The sequence below is a fragment of the Aotus nancymaae genome, unplaced genomic scaffold (assembly GCF_030222135.1).
Source record: "Aotus nancymaae isolate 86718 unplaced genomic scaffold, 86718_ANA_hifiasm-v0.15.2.pri h1tg000011l, whole genome shotgun sequence".
NCBI lineage: Eukaryota > Metazoa > Chordata > Mammalia > Primates > Aotidae > Aotus > Aotus nancymaae.
Window position 1 is genome coordinate 64,433,268 of NW_026988422.1, and position 18,363 is coordinate 64,451,630.

Sequence of the window (18,363 nt, forward strand, 5' to 3'; positions counted from 1 at the left end):
ACTATATATATGTTCTTGGGTCTGACCAATAATCTCATTTTGTGCATCTTTTTTATTCATATTTGGTCTCTGAAAAGCAACTAAAGAAGATTAATCTCTCTTTTTTAACTGAATATATAAGGCAACAGCTTAGTACTACCTGATATTTTCAAAAAACAAAGCAGACACTAATTTCAAGAAAATTCTCAATTGTTAGAGGTGGCAATAGAGTAGTCTACATCCTAGTATCTCACAGTCTGCACAAGACATCTCTCTGAGAATAGCTTGGGAAAAAAGATATTCAAATGGCCTCCAAAAGGTGCTGTAAGAACATTAGTGACGTGGACAATAATCTTGTCCTATCTTAATAGTTCTTTTACAATGAAAAGTAAAGTGTAATCAGAAGTGTCACTAAATCAGAAACAACAGCTGCAAAGTTAATTAACTATTTTATTGTCCAAAATAAGAAAATCTGAAAAATAAATTAGTTAATGCTAAGGTCTTACAGGGATAAACACTGTCTTTATGATGTCCTTTGCAATAGCAACTAGATAAAAATTTATTATCAAAAAAATTTATTCTTAGAAGCAAGACAAACTCAAAGGACTTTCTGCATCAATTTTATTTTTATTTTTACTTATTTTTTAGAGACAGAGTCTCACTATGTCACCTAGGCTGGAGTGCAGTGGCACAATCACAGCTTGCAGCAGCCTTGAACTCTTGCCTCAAGCAATCTTCTCACCTCAGGCTCCTGAGTAGCCGAGACTACAGGCACAAGCCACTGCTCCCAGCCTGCATCTATTTTAGATTCACTATAAGAAACAGAGAAGTGGCTGCATTTGTGTTCTTTGCTATGCTGCCAGCACCTAGAACAGTGACTGGCATGTAACAGGCAGTCAATAATATTTGATGTGTGAGTAAAAACCTCTCCTCTGTTTTTCACACGCAAACTCTATACAACCAAACCAAACTAACCCAAGGGAATTCAATTTCTTCTCCTAACCCATATGAAACTGTAAAAGAACTATTAAGGTAGGACAACTGGAAAGCCAGGAATCTTGAATAAGAGCATTATTAGGCTATTATAAATAATTTTTTAATGCTCACATATTTGAGATTTTTTTCCAATTTATACCATGATGGCAAGTGGAAAAAAACAATGCGAAGGAAGAAAAGAAGGGAGGGAGTACCAACGTGTGGTTATGAACACAGAGCAAAGGGATTTTTTAGTTATGTCCAGCATAGTTTTTTTAAAAATACATGACTTCAACAAAATAATCATATTTTAACATTTTCATTAGCAGGATCAAGGGCTAAAATAATACCCACGAAGCAAACTTTAAAAGTTGTATAATTACCATTGCTCTGAGACTATTTCAAGTAAGTCTTCATTAAACATGTAGAGGGCTTTGTAAAGAATATGTCAATATTTCATTATCTTTACAATCTGAATCTTGAGCCAAATTTAAAAGACATTTTCTACTGATGTGCTGACAAGATGAAAGAGAAACACAGACCAGAAACATTAAATATTTCCTTTGGGTTATATAAAATTAGGTACTTTTAACACCAATTTTCTACCTTTCATTTTAATTTTGGAAATACTTCAAATGCAACTTATTACAATTAGAACACAACTTCACTCATAAAAACAGACACAGGGAGAATTGATACATATCTATTTCCAAATGTGTCATCCATTTTTAATCTAATTCGAATAATTGTAATTTGAATTAAGCCATTTCCCTTTGTGAGGTCTTTTCCTTTGATTTTTAATATATACAACCACCTCATCTATGCTAGATAAAAGCAGGAAATGGTAGCTGCCTAGTAATACTTCATTCATGATTACCACATCATCCACGATTGCTACACAACTCGAAATTAATGGAGGCATCGCAGCTCCACCTCATGCAGAACAACTAGAGGTATGAAAACCTTCATGGATCCAAAGAGGAATTATCAGTAACACCTTTTTACTATGCATTCTGCAAGTTTCACCTGCAAATTAAATAATAATTCACCATTCTCTCAAAGAAAAAAGGTCCCTTCTGTCTGTAGAAATGGTTCAATTGCTATTAGAACAAAAATATTTTCCAATTTAGAAATAGTAAAGGATTTCTCTGTGAAATAATAAAGGAAAATAATCCTGATTCCTGGTTTTGGGGCTCCTGAATTGAAAAGAAATGAATCCATAGGAATTTCTACATATAAGAAAATTAGTCATTAATATTATCTTATCAATATTCAAACTAGGGTTCATAAAATATCTTTATATTAAAATTTCTTTCAGCAATTCCATGAAATAAAATTAAAATATTTCTAAGACAGTTTAAAAAGAGAAAGTCACCTCTACTTGTGTTGCCAAATGTGCTTTCTCCTTGTCTTTTCGCTCCATGCACCGTTTCACTTCCTCTAACTCAGACGCCATTGCATTGAAGTTCAGCTGCACTCTCAAATCTGACATCTGCTTCTCCAGATCCTGTTTTTCCCGCTCAACCCCTTAAAAGACAAAATGTGAAGTTCAACAGTTGTTCTTTATTCACAGGAGAATGTACTTTCAAATAGTACTGAGCCCTGGTGTTTCCATATTCTAGCTAATATAATACATTTATTGACACTGTTACTCAACAGATTTTACCAGCCTGTTGTCTCAAGTTTTATATAGTTTTCAAAAACATATACATTGCTATGTCATCAAATATTACTCCAGTTTGATACTAAATCTTAAAATGTTACCTGATTTCTACTGCTATTTGAAGAAAATCATACACATTTTTAAATTTAATTTTCCTTACACCTGTACACTATCTCCAAAGAGTAAAACAAAAATACAAAAAGAGTTTTCAACTAAGCTACTTCATCTACAGAATATTTTCTTGCAACATAAACAACAAATGATGCTGTTAAATCTCTGATTGTGTATGACCAACCAATTTACTAATCCTTACTAATCTGGAGATTATTCCCGAAAATTAATATATAATTTAACAATATAAGTTGACCAAGTATTTAAATCAACATGAAATACTTGATCTATGATACACAGGACACTATAATACCTCCTTCTAATATAAGGACAAATATTATAAAAATTCATACTCAATGAGCTTAAATCCTGATGTGGTTTGACTGTATCCCCACCCAAACCTCATCTTGAATTATAGCCCCCATAATTCCCACATGCTATGTGGAGGCACCAAGTGGGAGGTAATTGAATCATGGGGGCAGCTCTTTCCATGCTGTTCTCATGATAGTGAATAAGTCTCACAAGATTTGATGGTTTTATAAAGGAGAGTTCCCCTACATAAGCTCTCTTGCCTGCCACCATGTAAGACGTGCCTTTGCTTCTCCCCTTCTCCTTTCCCTTCCATCATGATTGTGAAGCCTCCCCAGTCCATATGGACCTGTGAGTCCATTAAATCTCTCTCCTTTACAAATTATACAGTCTCAAGTGTGTCTTTATTAGCAATGTGAGAACAGGTTAATACACATCCCAAGAACAGAGACAAAATATAAAGTACTTTATGGAGTCTAAAATGTCAACAATTGAAACATAAACTGTCACTTTAAAACTACTATCTTTCTAGTGGCTTTCTTTCCAGAAAAAAAAAAAGGAAAGAATGAAAGAAGAAAACAGTAACAAATCAAATTTATACATCATTCATAAAATACATTCCAACTTCAGAATATTAGTGTTCAAAATTATACATGTTAGAATGTAAGACATATAGGCATTTCAATAAGATGATAAGATCACTGATAGATACATGTGGATTATACAGAAACAGTACAAACAGGAAAAGGAATTAGCTCCACCTCAGTGAGGAACTAAGGTAGGAAGAACGGAGATGTAAGTCAGACTTAAGGAATGAATACAAAATTTCACCAAGCAAAGGAGAAGAAGTTGGGGTGTATTTAGGGAAAGAACATACCATAAAGCATACAAAAGGTACAAAATTGAATTTAACATTCAGGTAACTGCACACACAGTAGTTTGTTTTCTTTTTAGACGGAATCTTGCTCTATTACCCAGGCTGGAGTGCAGAGGCACAATCTCGGCTCACTACAACCTCTGCCTCCCAAGTTTAAGCAATTCTCCTGCCTCAGCCTCCTAAGCAGCTGAGACTGTAGGTGCCCACTGCCATGCCCGGCTAATTTTTGTACTTTTACTAGAGAGGGGGTTTCACAATATTGGCCAGGCTGATCTCCTGACCTCGTGATCTGCCTGCTTTGGCCTCCCAAAGTGCTGGGATTACAGGTGTGAGCCACCGCACCTGGCCCACACAGTAGTTTTAAGCAGCTAATACATCTCATATGCTATCAGTGTGGGAGGAAGGAGAGTCAATAGAGTTTGTGTTGCTAGGAAACTTAGAATTTATCTTACAAACCAAGTGTCAGCAAACATTTTCTATAAAGGATCAGATAATAAATATCTTAGCTATATGACTTCTGTCACAACTAGCCAATTCCACCATTATATTGCAAAAGTAGCCTAGACAGTGCATAAATGAATGGGAGTAGCTGTGTTCCAATAAACCTTATTTACAAAAACAGGTGGCAGTCTGGATTTGGCCCATGAGCCCTATTTTCCCTACTTCTGATAGTTCTCCAACCTGAAAATGTACATATTTTTCTATTTGTAAATGTATTTGTTCATTTTATAAACATGTATTTTATTTATATATATGTGTATACGTATATTTGTGTGCATATAACTTATGTCTCAATAATATGTATATATCAATACATGTTTCCTGATATATATACATGGACGTAACATTAGAATGAAGATATTATATAAAATACAAAGGCACGTATATGTATACATGTATACTTTATGAAACATATTTGATATGGAGACATATTTTGGTATGTTTACTTATATATACATATATCCTACTAAAGATAAATATACACATACATCTATACATACATGTAGTATACGTAATGAAACATTTACCAAAGTTAAAAATATTTAAAACAAAAAGTATAAAATATAAACAGCATTACAAACACTCCATTTTGGAGAATGCTTGGTCAGTATAGGATAGCAGTTGAGATCTCCAGTTTGGGAAAAGAATAACTGGAGTCAGCTGCTTCCCTCATGTGTGATCTTGGGCAAGTGACTTGACCTATTTATTCCCAGGTCCTTTTTTTTTAATCATTAAAATAGAAATAAATAAGAATAGTGCTCTTTAGTAGTAGAAAAGAAAATAGATTACAGAGAAGCCAGAACAGTAAGACAAGAGAATACTACACGTCCTATACTGACTCAAGCGTGCTTAAGCTGGGGCAGTGAGAATAAGAAAAAGAATGCAGCAAATCCAAGAGCTATCAGGATGTATAAATAGGCATGAGGTAGAGACTAATTAGATAGAGGAGAGAATAAATCATTTCTATGTTCTTTGCAATTTAGGCTTGGATGTCTGGATGGAGGATGATGTCATACACTAAGACAGCAAAGAGAAACAGGTTTTGAGGAGAGAATGAATTCAGCTGCTTATCTGTTGATCTGTAAATATCAGAGCATTCTGAGGAACAGTATATGAAGATATCCAATCACCAACTCCATCTGGAGGTCCAAAGGTTAGGAGAGCAGAGTTAAATTTAGGAATTATCACTTCTAGGTGATAATTTTTAATCAATTCCCAGGCAGAAATACTAAGTAACAAAAGCCATGAATAAAATACTAGGCAAAACCAACATTTAAAAGACAAACTGTGAACAAAGCCAAAAGATTCAAATACAAAGAATGTAAATAACTAAGGCAGAAGAAGTAGGAAAGGCAAGGGGCATGGAAGTCAGAGGAAGCATTTCAGGAAGGAAGAAAAATTAAGCAGGTGACAGTAAAATAAGTAATAAACGATCTCCTTGGAATTGACGGAGATTGCTAGCAAACCACACAAAGTCAATTTTACAAATAGAGGTGGAACCCATTTGGCAGTGGGCAGAGGAAGAAATAGCAGCTGAAAACGGGTAAGTATTATTTCTAATGTAGAACTGTCTTTAAATAATGTAAGTATTCTGTAAAGATGAAAAACTCTACAATTGTTAAAAGGTGATGAAGTCCATTATCACATATATAAAACACCTTCCAAAATTTTTCCATACCTGATAAGTAGTCAAGAAAAGCTCAACATTATTAGTCCTCAAAGACTTAGAACAAAAATAATTACATTTTATGAGGTATCAAAACATATAACACATGTGTTGGGTCTTTTTTCCAGCAATTTCCATGTGTTTCTTCTATGAAATTTGATGAAGAATCTAATAGCTTAAGATCTGTTAAAAATAAGTGATATTCTGATATTTAAATTATATCACATGAAACTTAATGGCATAGAAATAAAAATATGCTATGGTTTGGATATAGTGTATTTGTCCTCACCAAATCTCACGGTGAAATTTTATCCCCACTATGGCTGTGTTAGTAGATGGGACCTAGTGGGAGGTGTTTGGGTCATGGAGATGGATCCCTCATGAATGGCTTGGTGCCCTTCTTGTAGTAGTGAGTGAGTTCTTGCTCTCCTGAGACTGACTGGTTCTCAAGGGAACTGATTAGTTCACACGAGAGTGTGTTGTTAGAAAGCCAGTACTTTCCTTGAATTTGGTCCCTCTTTACACCTGCCTACTCCCCATTTGAAAGTCTTTGCCATATTTTGATGGAGAATAAAACCCCTCACCAGAATTCAAGCAGATGCTAGAGCCATGCTTCTGGTACTGCCTACAAAATTGTGACCTAAATAAAGCTCTTTTCTCTGTAAATTATCCAGCCTCAGGTATTCCTTTACGGTAACACAGAACAGACTAAGAAAATATATTAGAATAACTTTGTCAAAATTTGTCATCCACTGAAGATTTTCTGGCAATGTGGAAATTCTAGCTTAGGCAACATATGGAGGTGTCTTTGGAAAGCCCGGGGCAACATTTACCTTCCCTGAATTCAATAGTACATCAAACACTTGCAAGAATTTCACCAATAATTTGAGCATTTGAGTAGAAAGTCTCATTAATGGAATAATACAGAAGCAAAGCAATGTGAACTCACCTAATATAAACCATTACATATAATCTTAAAATTACCATTACTAAACAGGAACATACATCCAGGCATTAAATTCCATAATTTAAATTAATACCTCCACTGAGAAAGTATTCTAATATTTTTCAAACACAAAGTGTTCCTAGTCCACATAAAAAGCCAGTGATACCACTCATAACCACTTCTGAGATATGGTTACTTTTTGTCACCAACTCCAGATAACAAAAAAGAGAGGGTCTTAACTTTAATTTTTCACATATTGAAAACTGAAATAAGAGAATGTGAAAAACAGAGTGATACTTACAATTTAAGTACAAAGACTGGTACACACGCAAACACATGCACATATATTTGGGCATGGGGATAGGAGGCTGGAAAAACTACTGCTTTTTGCAGGCTCTAAGAGAAAGCCCCATAGTTAAATAGGTCTAATAACCAAAATGGGTTTGAACCAAGCAGGGAAGATATTAAAATATGATGATGCTAAATTATTATCAACTTATGAGAAAATTTTTAATAGATCAAGAAATAGTATGATGTGAGCATCAAAAAGGAATGCAATTCTGAGGATGAAAAGTATTTCCTAAGAAAGACCAAAAAGCTCCCACACAAATTATCACATTATTAGGTATAAATCCACCATTTACCTCTCCTAAACCTCCATTCCTCCCCTTGTTCATCCTGATGGTTTGACTGTTGCTTGGAAATCTGAGATACTTGATGCTGTAAACCTTTTTGATCACCCTCCGCTTTCGTAAGTTGTGTACGCAGTTCTTCTACCTAAATACACAGTCAAAAGTCAAACATCAGTTTTCACAATCAGAAAAAGATTTACTTCAAATGGTCTATTGTAAACACACGTTGAATCCAGGGTAATTTCCTTCTAAGCACAGTGGAACAGTTTCCTGCTCCATTTCCTCATTCCTCTCATTTCGTCCACAAAGAATAAATGAATGCTTTTTCCTTCTCTGCGTCCATGGTGGCAAAGAAAGTGACCGGGTTTTTTTAAATCACTTATTTTGTCCTCAGTTTACTCCATTACTAATAACTGAAACCACCTTCAATTAAGTATTATATGTTTTTATATTTTTCTATTTTCACCCATTTGCTTTCATATGAGCATGGTCTACTGGTTGTTAAATTCAAGGGAAATAATCATGATTTAGAATATTTTGATATTAAAATCATGCCCAAAATAAGTATGCAACAGATGCTGTTGAATAAACTCTAAACTACTTGAAGTCAGGGACTGATTTGTTCATCTTTCTATCTATCCTTAGAGTACCAAATTACCTAGCACATAGCAGATACTTCCAAATGATCATTAAACATGTTAGCAATGGCAAAAAGATTCAGCTAAAATCACAAGGACAATCTAAACAAAGAAATCTCTTGCTTCAAAAACTGAAATTGGAGATTATAAGTCAGAGTTCCAAATAAATCAGAATGGAATTAAATACAAATATAAACTTCCAAAAAGGAAAGTTTGAACTCTGCCAAAACTAATTCCATGTGACCATTGGCTACAGAACAAAGTCAGTGAATATTTTTAAAGGTTTTGTAAAACAGGTGCTATCTTGTATTTTCAGCACCAGTTGTCAGAACGTAACATTCCTTCTGAACATCTATAAGGCTTGACACCTTTGCCTACCACTAGCATATTCTAAAGGTGAGTTATATAACACACACTACAAAATAGAAGAAAGTATAATTGCAGTTTGTTTTAAACAGAGAGAGGCAGTTAGAAACTCATAAGCCCTTATCCAATGTATGTAAGATGGTTATTTAAAGTTATTGAACTTTAGACATCAGAAGCACCAAACTCCCATTATGGGCTGATGGAATGCAAAATGTTATACTTAAAAATCAAGCCTTATCTTTGGTTAAAAGGGTCAGGTAATAACTTGAAAACATGAATTAAAGACAATGACATACTCAAAGTAACCTGAACATGCAATGGTCTCTTTTATGTAGTTTACTTCTTCCTTTACTTTCCAATGCCTCCTGGAATAAAATTAAGTTCCTGGGAAAATTTTATCTTATACATTCAGTCTTTTACACTGCTCATGCTAAGAGAGATAAGTAATAAGTTGTAGCAGCAATCAGCAAGATACACTGTCACAGTGGAGACTTTGGCTGGTGTTTGTACTAGCTTTCTCTGAATTTCCCTGAATTTTATCTTTTACTTAGGTTTGCTAATATATATTCCTTACGAAAAAATTTTTCTAGACCCAGTTTTTTTTTTCCTTTCACAAAGACATTTAAATAGAGATACTCAATCCTGATTTAATGTAAAAGTATATTATAATAGTTTGCATAGACTTACCTGATGCAAAAGTGTTTCTCTGCTGCCTTCTGATTGATTCAATAACCTTCGAGATAGCTCCAATTCCCGTTCAAGCTAGAGTTTCAACAAAGGATAAAGAAACATGTCCAATGGAGCAGAAGATAACTAAATTATTATGGGCACAGTTTAAAAGGAAAAAAGTGGAAAAGTTTTCAGAAGACATTTACAGCTAATGTAAAAGAATAAATATCTCACTATGAACATATATCAACACTTCCATTAAAATAATGTTAATTGTATAACATAAATTGAACTAGACCAGGCCTCAGGAAGTCTGGGATGTGGTAAGTTTCATCTCAACTGTGAGCCAGTCCAAGTCTCTTCTCCTTAGGCCTCCATTCTGTTATCTCTAAGGTAAGAATTTTATATTAGACAGTCTCTGAGATCCCTTCCAGTTCTAAATCACTTTAATCTAAATCCTAAGGCAATTTTTTCTTTAAATTAGAATATGTAGTGTCAAATTAACTAAATTAGAATAAAAACTGCAGGGACCCAATGGCTCAAAAGTTTCATCTAATTGGTGATTTCCTATATTCCTAATATTTCTAATATTCATAAGACATTCCTTAAATTTTTAAATGTCTAAATTTAGAATGAGACATTTAAAATTTCCTTGATGATAATGCCATTAGATAAATATCGATAAAAAATGCGACCAGTTAGGTGACTAAATATTCTACAAACTCCTAATATGCCTAGATGATTTCAAGTTGAAACACGTAATAGGATAGAACACAAGTTTGTTAAAAAATTTGGAGCTTTTATGTGCTAGACTTGTTTGTATTTTGTAACAGTAAGGTTGTTTCATAAAAATCACACATTGATATTAAGACACTTGTAAGTGCTTATACTTAAAATATCCTAAATTATCGTTTCCATTGAACAACTGCTATCTGCATATTAATCCTTTCATAACTGTACATGTGGTAGGTGTGCCTGTGAAAGAGCATAAGGGAACCTTGTGGTGATGGAACAGTTCTGTATCCTGATGGTGGTAGTGGTAACAAGAATCTATACAAGATAAAAATGGATAGAACTTCACACACACACACAAATGAGTATATATAAATCTGGTGAAATCTGTATAAACTAAGTAGATTGTACCAACGCCAATTTTCCGGTTTTAATATCGAATGGCAGTCATGCAAAAATGTTACCATTGAGGGAATCTGCGTGCATGGGACCTCTCTGTGCATCTGTTTTACAATATCCTATAAATCTGTAATTATTTCAAAATGTATCTTTAAATCCCATTATATAATTTTTTAAAAATTATACATGTGGCTCATAAAAAAAGGCACATTAAAGAAAAAGTGCAGTATATGCGGGAATCACAGAATCCATACAAAATATTCTCTGACCTGTTGTTTAGTCTCTATGGAGAGATAGAGGGAAGAAACCACACTTCAAGCAAAATGACTTTGAAATCAACCAAAGCCCATATTGGTCATAATCCCTGTGTAATTTCTACATTGCAACTCCCAAAGGGCAAATTTAATGACCTAACATACTTTGCTTACCCTAAAAGCAGAAAGGAAGCTGCCTTTACATGAGTTGGTGAAATAAAAAAAAGGAGGTAATGGTAGGCAGAAAACAGTGATATGGAGTAAAGAACAGGGCAGATTTTCACTTCATCATTCATTACTTCGAGTTCATCCTTAAATCTACTTATTCACAAATTAAGGAAGAGTGGTTTGGCCTCTGAATTCCTTTCTAACTCTAAAGTGCTAAGCTCTATGTATTCATAGACATGAACATACAGTTCATAAACATGAACATATGTCAAAGGTCTCTATTTTAATAGAAACAAAATGTTTTCAGAACTGGGCTGCTAACTCTATCTGTCCACTATAATGAAAATGAATATAACCAAAATATTCAGTTCTCCAAATGACAGGTCTTTTCTAACCCTGCAACAAAATCAAGTTCTTTAAATGTTTCCAACAAGGAAAAGTAAAGTTTAATGCACCTCTCAGAAAGGAGAGTGGTCACAGATGACAAGGTAGCAAACAACTTGCGTATCTGTTTCCAAGAGCAAGTGCTAGCAAGTAAAACAGATGTTGAACCAATTGATTCCACATTGAAAGATAAAGATCTCACACTGTTCTAAAGGATCCTGGGGACACTTTTCAAGGCACTCCACAAATACCACTGGCCCAAACCACTTTATTCTTTGAAAGATAACTTTCAATATCTTACTTGATTCTTCTCAGTTTCAGTTTGTCTTAGCTTATTTTTCATTGCCCCTTCATTCTCATCTGCTTTAGCTTCTTGTTTCTTCAATACCTGGAATAAAAGAGGTGGAAAAAAAATTATTCCAAAATATGTATAAAACTGAAAGTCACTAGTAGAATGTATTATGTGTTAGGACTGAGGAAGATATGGATATGAGTTACACAAAATCTATAAATAAATTACAACCTGCTCATTCACTGTAGCCCTAAGAACACTTCAGTGGAGATAAAATATAAACAATTCCTGATCATCCTAATTAATATTCACGTCATTTCCTTTTTTCTCCATTTTTGGGAATTTATTACATTATTTACAGAGCCTAGATAGCTAATGGTTTTCTTGGAAACAAATCTTCTTTTCTACAATTTCCCCTCTTTAATAAAATGAGGAAAAAGAAAATAGACATTTCAAAAATTAACTACAAAAGTGTTTATTTTGGTTTGTTTCTATGTTAAAACAAACTTAAAGGAAAAAATCATACTTGGAACTGTCTTTCATAACATATGAATTGTATTCCATTGTTTAAAAAATATTTTTTAACAATTTTAGTGTTTAGACTTAGCAAGGTGTATGTGTAAAGTCCATATGATTTGTGAAAAGCCAAGTTGTCAGAAGCTTTTGCCAACAAGATCAACAGAAAAACAATTTTCAGGCAAACAGCAAAATATATTAAAAATTGCTCTGATGCAAGTTTACTCAATCATTTCAGCTCCCTCTGCCGTAATTCCCACTTCCAAATAGTAATTGAGTAAAAAGGCAGAGAAGCATCAACAAAATGAAAAATAATTAGGATTTGAGAATAATATTACCACATTTTTATAGTGTTTAGTATGTCCAGGCATTCTTCTTCTTCTTACATATAATAAATAAATACGTTACATATATTCAAAATATACATTTAATCCTCATGACGATTCCATGAGTTATTATTATGCTAAGCCCATTTTATTAAGGGGGAAATTGGAGCACAAGGAGTTGAATAATTTGCCCAACATTACTCACATACTTAGTGACAAAGACAGGATATAGATTCTGGCTGCCTGTCTCTTAACAATTGAGTGCACTGCTTCGTCATATTGAAATAATAATACCAACCTTATAGGGTGGTGGGGAAAAATAATGATTTGATGTCTGTAAAGCACATAAAGCCTGGCTTTATCTGTAAGGCACATAAATACCTGGCTCCTAACAAATGTGCAATAAAAGGCAACTATTACTATTAAAAATAATAATAGCCTGGGTAACAGACTGAGGCCCTTAAAAAAATTAAATTTTAAAAAATCCAAATTTCCATATTTAAGTTGGTTGAATAAAGGAACTTTAATTTTCTTGGATACTTAGAAATTTGCTAAAATAATCTTGTGCTACTGATTTCTTCCTCACTTTCTCCTTTCAACATCTGATAAGTTATTTATAATGTTGACTTTCCAAAATAATGTACTTTTCTATTATAGCTCTACTTGCTACCTAAAACTTTAATAGCCTACTTTGTTAATTTCTCCTTTTACTCTAAGTATATGTAAGTCTTAAAAAATGTTGTCAATGAGAACTTAAATTCTATTGTTTTCAATAAGGAGCAAAAGTAAGATACTAAGGAACAATTCAAAGCAAATTACTACATTTCCACTAAATCATCTAGAAATGCCATTAAGTTTGAACACTAGCTCTGCTTTCTGTATACCATGAGTCAGTAAACAATTAAACACAGATGCAATATTCTACCCCAGAATATTGAACCCGTTTTTCTACATTATCTAGTTCAAAATGAAAGACAAAAGAAGGAAAATCTAACACTTAAGATCCATTAAATATATATTGATACACTTGTAAACACTGAAAACACAGCTAGTACTCAAAGAGAAACATTCTTAAATCAACCAAATCAAAATTACAAGCCATTTCTTTAAACCTTAATAATAAACGTTAACTAATTTACTACCTTTTTTAAGGGTGTAAGCCTGCACTGGATTTCTTTTCCATTTGACTTAGATCAAGCAACTTAGAACTATATTAAAATTGACTCAGTAAAAGCAGTTATAAAAGAAGGAAAAAAATCACATGCCAATGAATTTGTATTACTATGTTATTTTGCCCTTTAAAGCTTGTTTGTTTCTTAAGAGCAGTTTAGCTACAAAGCTGTCATGTGCCCTGCTCCAGGATTTACATTGTCTTTTACCTGTTTAAGATCACAGCAACAACACGGAGTCTTAATAGAGAGTCCCTGGGGCACATTTAAATCTTTAATAACAACAAATTTTCTTCTTTCCTCTAAGTGTGCTGTGTCGTGTATTGTACTACTGCATTTCCTTAGAAGTTAGTGAGTCTAAATTCTCATAGCTATAGATATTCAAAAAAATATAGCTTTTCCTTTTAGAGAATAGTGAAATGGGGAAAAGAAAAATGTTTGTAGACCTCTCACTTAACCATAAAACGCTCTACAACTTTGACAACAAGCATGTTTATCAAGAGACTCTAACAGATAATACACTCCAAGATGTAGAACAAATAGGGGATTAAAGGCCCTTTGTCTACTTTAAATGGACCAGCAAGCTTGGTTAAGAATGATGCCATTGGAATGAAATAAAAATCACATGTTAATTCCCACACAGGCCAATGAAATTTCCAGCGAAAAATTATGAACATAACCTTTCCCAGTTTATCCTAATCACTCAGCAGTGCTACAATTGCACGCCTTTGGTCACAAGGCCAAGAACATGTAGATTATTCGCTGGTAAACTAACAACACTATAGAAAAACAAGTCTGCACTCATATTAAACAGTCAGTATCATTTACTTGAAGGTACAAACTATCAAATCAGATTTTTTTTCCAGTAACATTAAAGAATGAAGAAGTTATATGGCTGAAAACTAGAAAATCATTGTTCTGATTCTATTTTATAATTAAATTCTTTACATGGGCACAAAATAAAAGTCAGTGAACAAATAGTTTAAGCTTAACAGAATATAATGAGACTCTGATCCAAATTAGACCACATGAGCTATACATTGAAGTTACAAGTTGTTTATATTTATGTATATTAAAATTTTGAAGTAGCTTTAAGGACATTTGTAATATTTTCAATCAAGCAAAAATTCTATTAAGTACTGAGTATGTATAAAACACTATCATGGAAACTTTACTTAATTAAAATTTTTTTAAAGATGGAAAACTGATGTCTATCTCCAAAATTCTTTTTGGACACCTAACACAGCTCCAAAGCCATCAAACATCAATAAAATAATACATGTTTTTAGAAGGGCTCTATACGCATAATACAGGAGAATTTTATTGCTTAGAACACACACTACTCATTTATATTAACGCAGATTTTCTTGTCATGTTCTTTGAATTTCTAAATTATGCTTTTTCTCAAATCAAGTTAGAGATTCCTCCCCCATGAGAATTAGCTAAAGTAATGGAAAATTTTAGCCTTTAAGTTCATCCAGTTGGGGATTATCTGTGCCAACAAAAACCAAAACAAAAAAAAGTAAGTTTCTTTTCAAGGCAAAAAGCAAAACAAAGCATTCAAAATCTAAATCCCTGAACCAATATCTAATTTAAAAATAGCTAGGTGGATATTAAATTGTTCAAAGAAATTTATTTTTCAGCCATGACCAAGGAAAGGAAATTCTATACCAAAAACTACAAAAACCACATACCACATACTTTGGTAGGTGAAAAGTATAAATGCTTGATAGAAGTCCAAAAGGAATTCAATAATGATACTGTTATGGTACCATATATACTTGGGGGATATCAAAGTAAGAGAGAAATTCAAAAAACTTGATATGAATTGCACTGTGTGTATTTTCCAGGCAGAAATGGTAAGCACATAGTAAGTAAAGTCACAAGATATAACAATTCCTGTTTTTCAAAGGATAATATCCAATATCTTGTAGTTAAGTAGGATTGATCATAAGTTAAATACTATTTCTGATAGCAATAGTAATCCTTAATAATGTTCCTTACAGCAGCTCAAGGTTTCATTTTGAGAATAGCCTAGATTTGTTTTTTTTCATTTTTCTCTTCTTATGATAAGATGTTTATTATTTCAAGAATGCCAAGAATCCAAAAGGGCTCTTACAGGAATTATCTTGGTGGAAGAGACGGATGCTTTTTACTGACCTATTTTCCCCAATGAACAAACAAACTTCTTGGTTCCACTATGTCCATACCTACGGAATCTACCGCTGTTTAGGGCATCTAGTGCCAATGAACCCAAACAAGGTTGCGGTTCAATCACCGATTCCCTTTGCTCTCTTCATGGCCACAATCTTTACCCTAAACCTAGTCAACGGCCTTACAGAAGACTAACTAGACCAGAGACTATGAACGAATCAGCAAAAATTCAATACCATGACTACAAAAATAACTCAAAGGTAAAACCCCTGTTGACTAGTGTCAGGATTTCATCCTTCAAATGTTATAAATTTGCCAACCTGCAAAATCAAACCTTAATTACTTCATTAAAAAGCCAGTATGCTAAAAAGACATACAAGTCTTTCAACTTCTTTAATTCAAAAGCAACAATGGTAATGAGTATTATTCCCTAACAAGCCATTGCTTTTACTGGAACAGATTATATTTTTATGCAATCTTTTACTTAATAAAAATCTTGCAAGTAAAGTTAAATGTGAGCCCAACAAGTACACTTTCCAGGATTTCCTTCAAAATCAAAAAACAAATGCTCCTATTAGAAGGTCTGTTTTTATCCGAGTAGTTTCCTGTCAAAAAGAGATGCATAGTTTTATTAGAAATCCAGAGTAATATAATACTTCATTTGACTTTCTAAATGCAGGACAACTGAGTTAGGACTGTTGACAAATAGAAGATCACAGATAATTATGGAAATTTAATTTAGAATTTCTCAAGTTGTATGTCTTTGAACAGAAAGCTCTGTAAATATCCAACATCTTTCACTGTCCAGAGTTAGAGGATGTTATTTTATGCCTTTGGGTTTAGGAGGGTTTTTTGTTTTTGATTTTTACTATTTTCTAATAAAAATAAAACAGTACTAAGTCAATGAATAAGTCTATCTGTAGCAAAATGGTTTTTGTTTGTACAATATTACTATGCACTCAGTAGTTGCCCAATAAATATTAATTGATAATGATGGAAATGGGCTTTAAAAACAGATGGTCTAGCATAAGTTCACTGAAAATATAGATAGAAATATTTCACTTTTCAAGAAAAGCATAACATAGAAATTGAACAAGTCCTACACACAGAAAATCTCAGTCTATTGTCAGGCAGCTGTTCAGTCAACAGGAGCAGCAGACATTTTTCATCATCATCATAGCATTAACAGCATTAAATGTCTATTTGCATATGGTGCTGCACAAAGTGACTCACACAGATTCATACTAGCCTGATTTGTTATGATTTACAATGACAGTATTGGCAAGAACATTTAAGTACACATACCAAAGGAAAGGTGATTAAACATACTTTGAGATATAGTAGTGGTATGAACATAAAATATGTGTCAGACTTAAACACAACTCACAATAGCAATAAGAGTATTTATTTATCATGTAAACTGCTACTCTTCCCCAGTAGAATTTCAGGTGCTTTACAAGAACACTTACACACACGGTTAAAGATTAAGTAGAATAAAGAACGGAGTCAGAGGCCATAAAAGAATGACTCTTCAAAAAAAATGACTCTTCAAGAACCTAGAGACTGAATGTAATCACAATAGTTACCAGTGGGAAACGAAGAATAAAAAAATCATATGAGGACTAGCTCATGGTTAGGAGGATGATAGGATCAAGGAATCTATAAGCAAATTGATCAACCCAGGAAGACATCCTGAAAACACACATTTTACAAAAATACTTACATTAGAAAGTAAGATAATATACATGGTAGAATTTTGGAGAAAGTTAAAATAAGGAACTGAATGGAGCAGAAAGTACATTGCAAGCATTTAGTAATTAATAATCTTAAGTATTATTTTCTAAATAAAGTAAAAACTTAAGATATGACATAAATGTTAATTATATAGAAAGCAGATTATAAGAATTTCATGACAACTTACATTTACTCATCATCTCATAAAACTGCACCTTCAAGGAATCTAAAAGCTAACAGCTGGCATGCTACTTCTTCTATTATGTAGAATACATTTCTAAACTTTCCATTTTTGTTTTATTATTATTCAATACCAGGCCACTGACATATATTATCAAACTGGAATATTCTTTAATCCAGTCAGCTATTTCCCAATATGAGAAAGATGATATGGCTTGTGGAGACTGTCTACAGTATCTAAGAAGCTTGCTCAGTAAATGGAAATTCAAGTATCAAGTACAAGGCTGAAAGAGACATCCTCCAAGATCTCTTCAGAATTCTCTTCTATATAAGCTTTAGGGGAAAAAAATATCTTTCACTGGAAAAAATATTAAAAGTGTTTTAGTGTCATCTGCAAGAGGTTGAATAAGGGGGCAAGGAGGCGAGAAGGGAAATCAAGAAAAAGACAAAGAAGGCAACTGAAGAGCATGATGTATCTCGGACCTGCATGTTTCAAGCTGTGCCAAATAGTGTCCAAATGCCCTTGAAAACTAAATCCTATAATAGTCAATCATTCTTCACCATCCATTTCCTTTTTATCAGCATGTTGACATTAATGGTTCTCTCACAGTCTTATAGAGAACAGTGTTTATTTCATCCTTGCAAAGAAAAAATGTGTTGTTACCACAAGTAACAAATATAAAGAAGAAAATAATTAGCATGGTGTACAATGATAAGACAAAG

General features: G+C 33.3%; 1 protein-coding gene across 1 annotated transcript in view; it reads right to left on the reverse strand.

Annotated features, from left to right (window-relative positions):
• CEP128 (centrosomal protein 128) overlaps positions 1 to 18,363 on the reverse strand; it is a 449,972-nt gene that overhangs the window by 328,486 nt on the left and 103,123 nt on the right. The window contains exons 10-13 of the mRNA XM_064375102.1: positions 11,571 to 11,657; positions 9,351 to 9,425; positions 7,672 to 7,804; positions 2,330 to 2,481 (exon numbers count right to left, since the gene is read on the reverse strand). Of these exons, the coding sequence (XP_064231172.1) occupies positions 2,330 to 2,481; positions 7,672 to 7,804; positions 9,351 to 9,425; positions 11,571 to 11,657 (447 nt within the window). The remainder of the gene's footprint in view (positions 1 to 2,329; positions 2,482 to 7,671; positions 7,805 to 9,350; positions 9,426 to 11,570; positions 11,658 to 18,363) is intronic.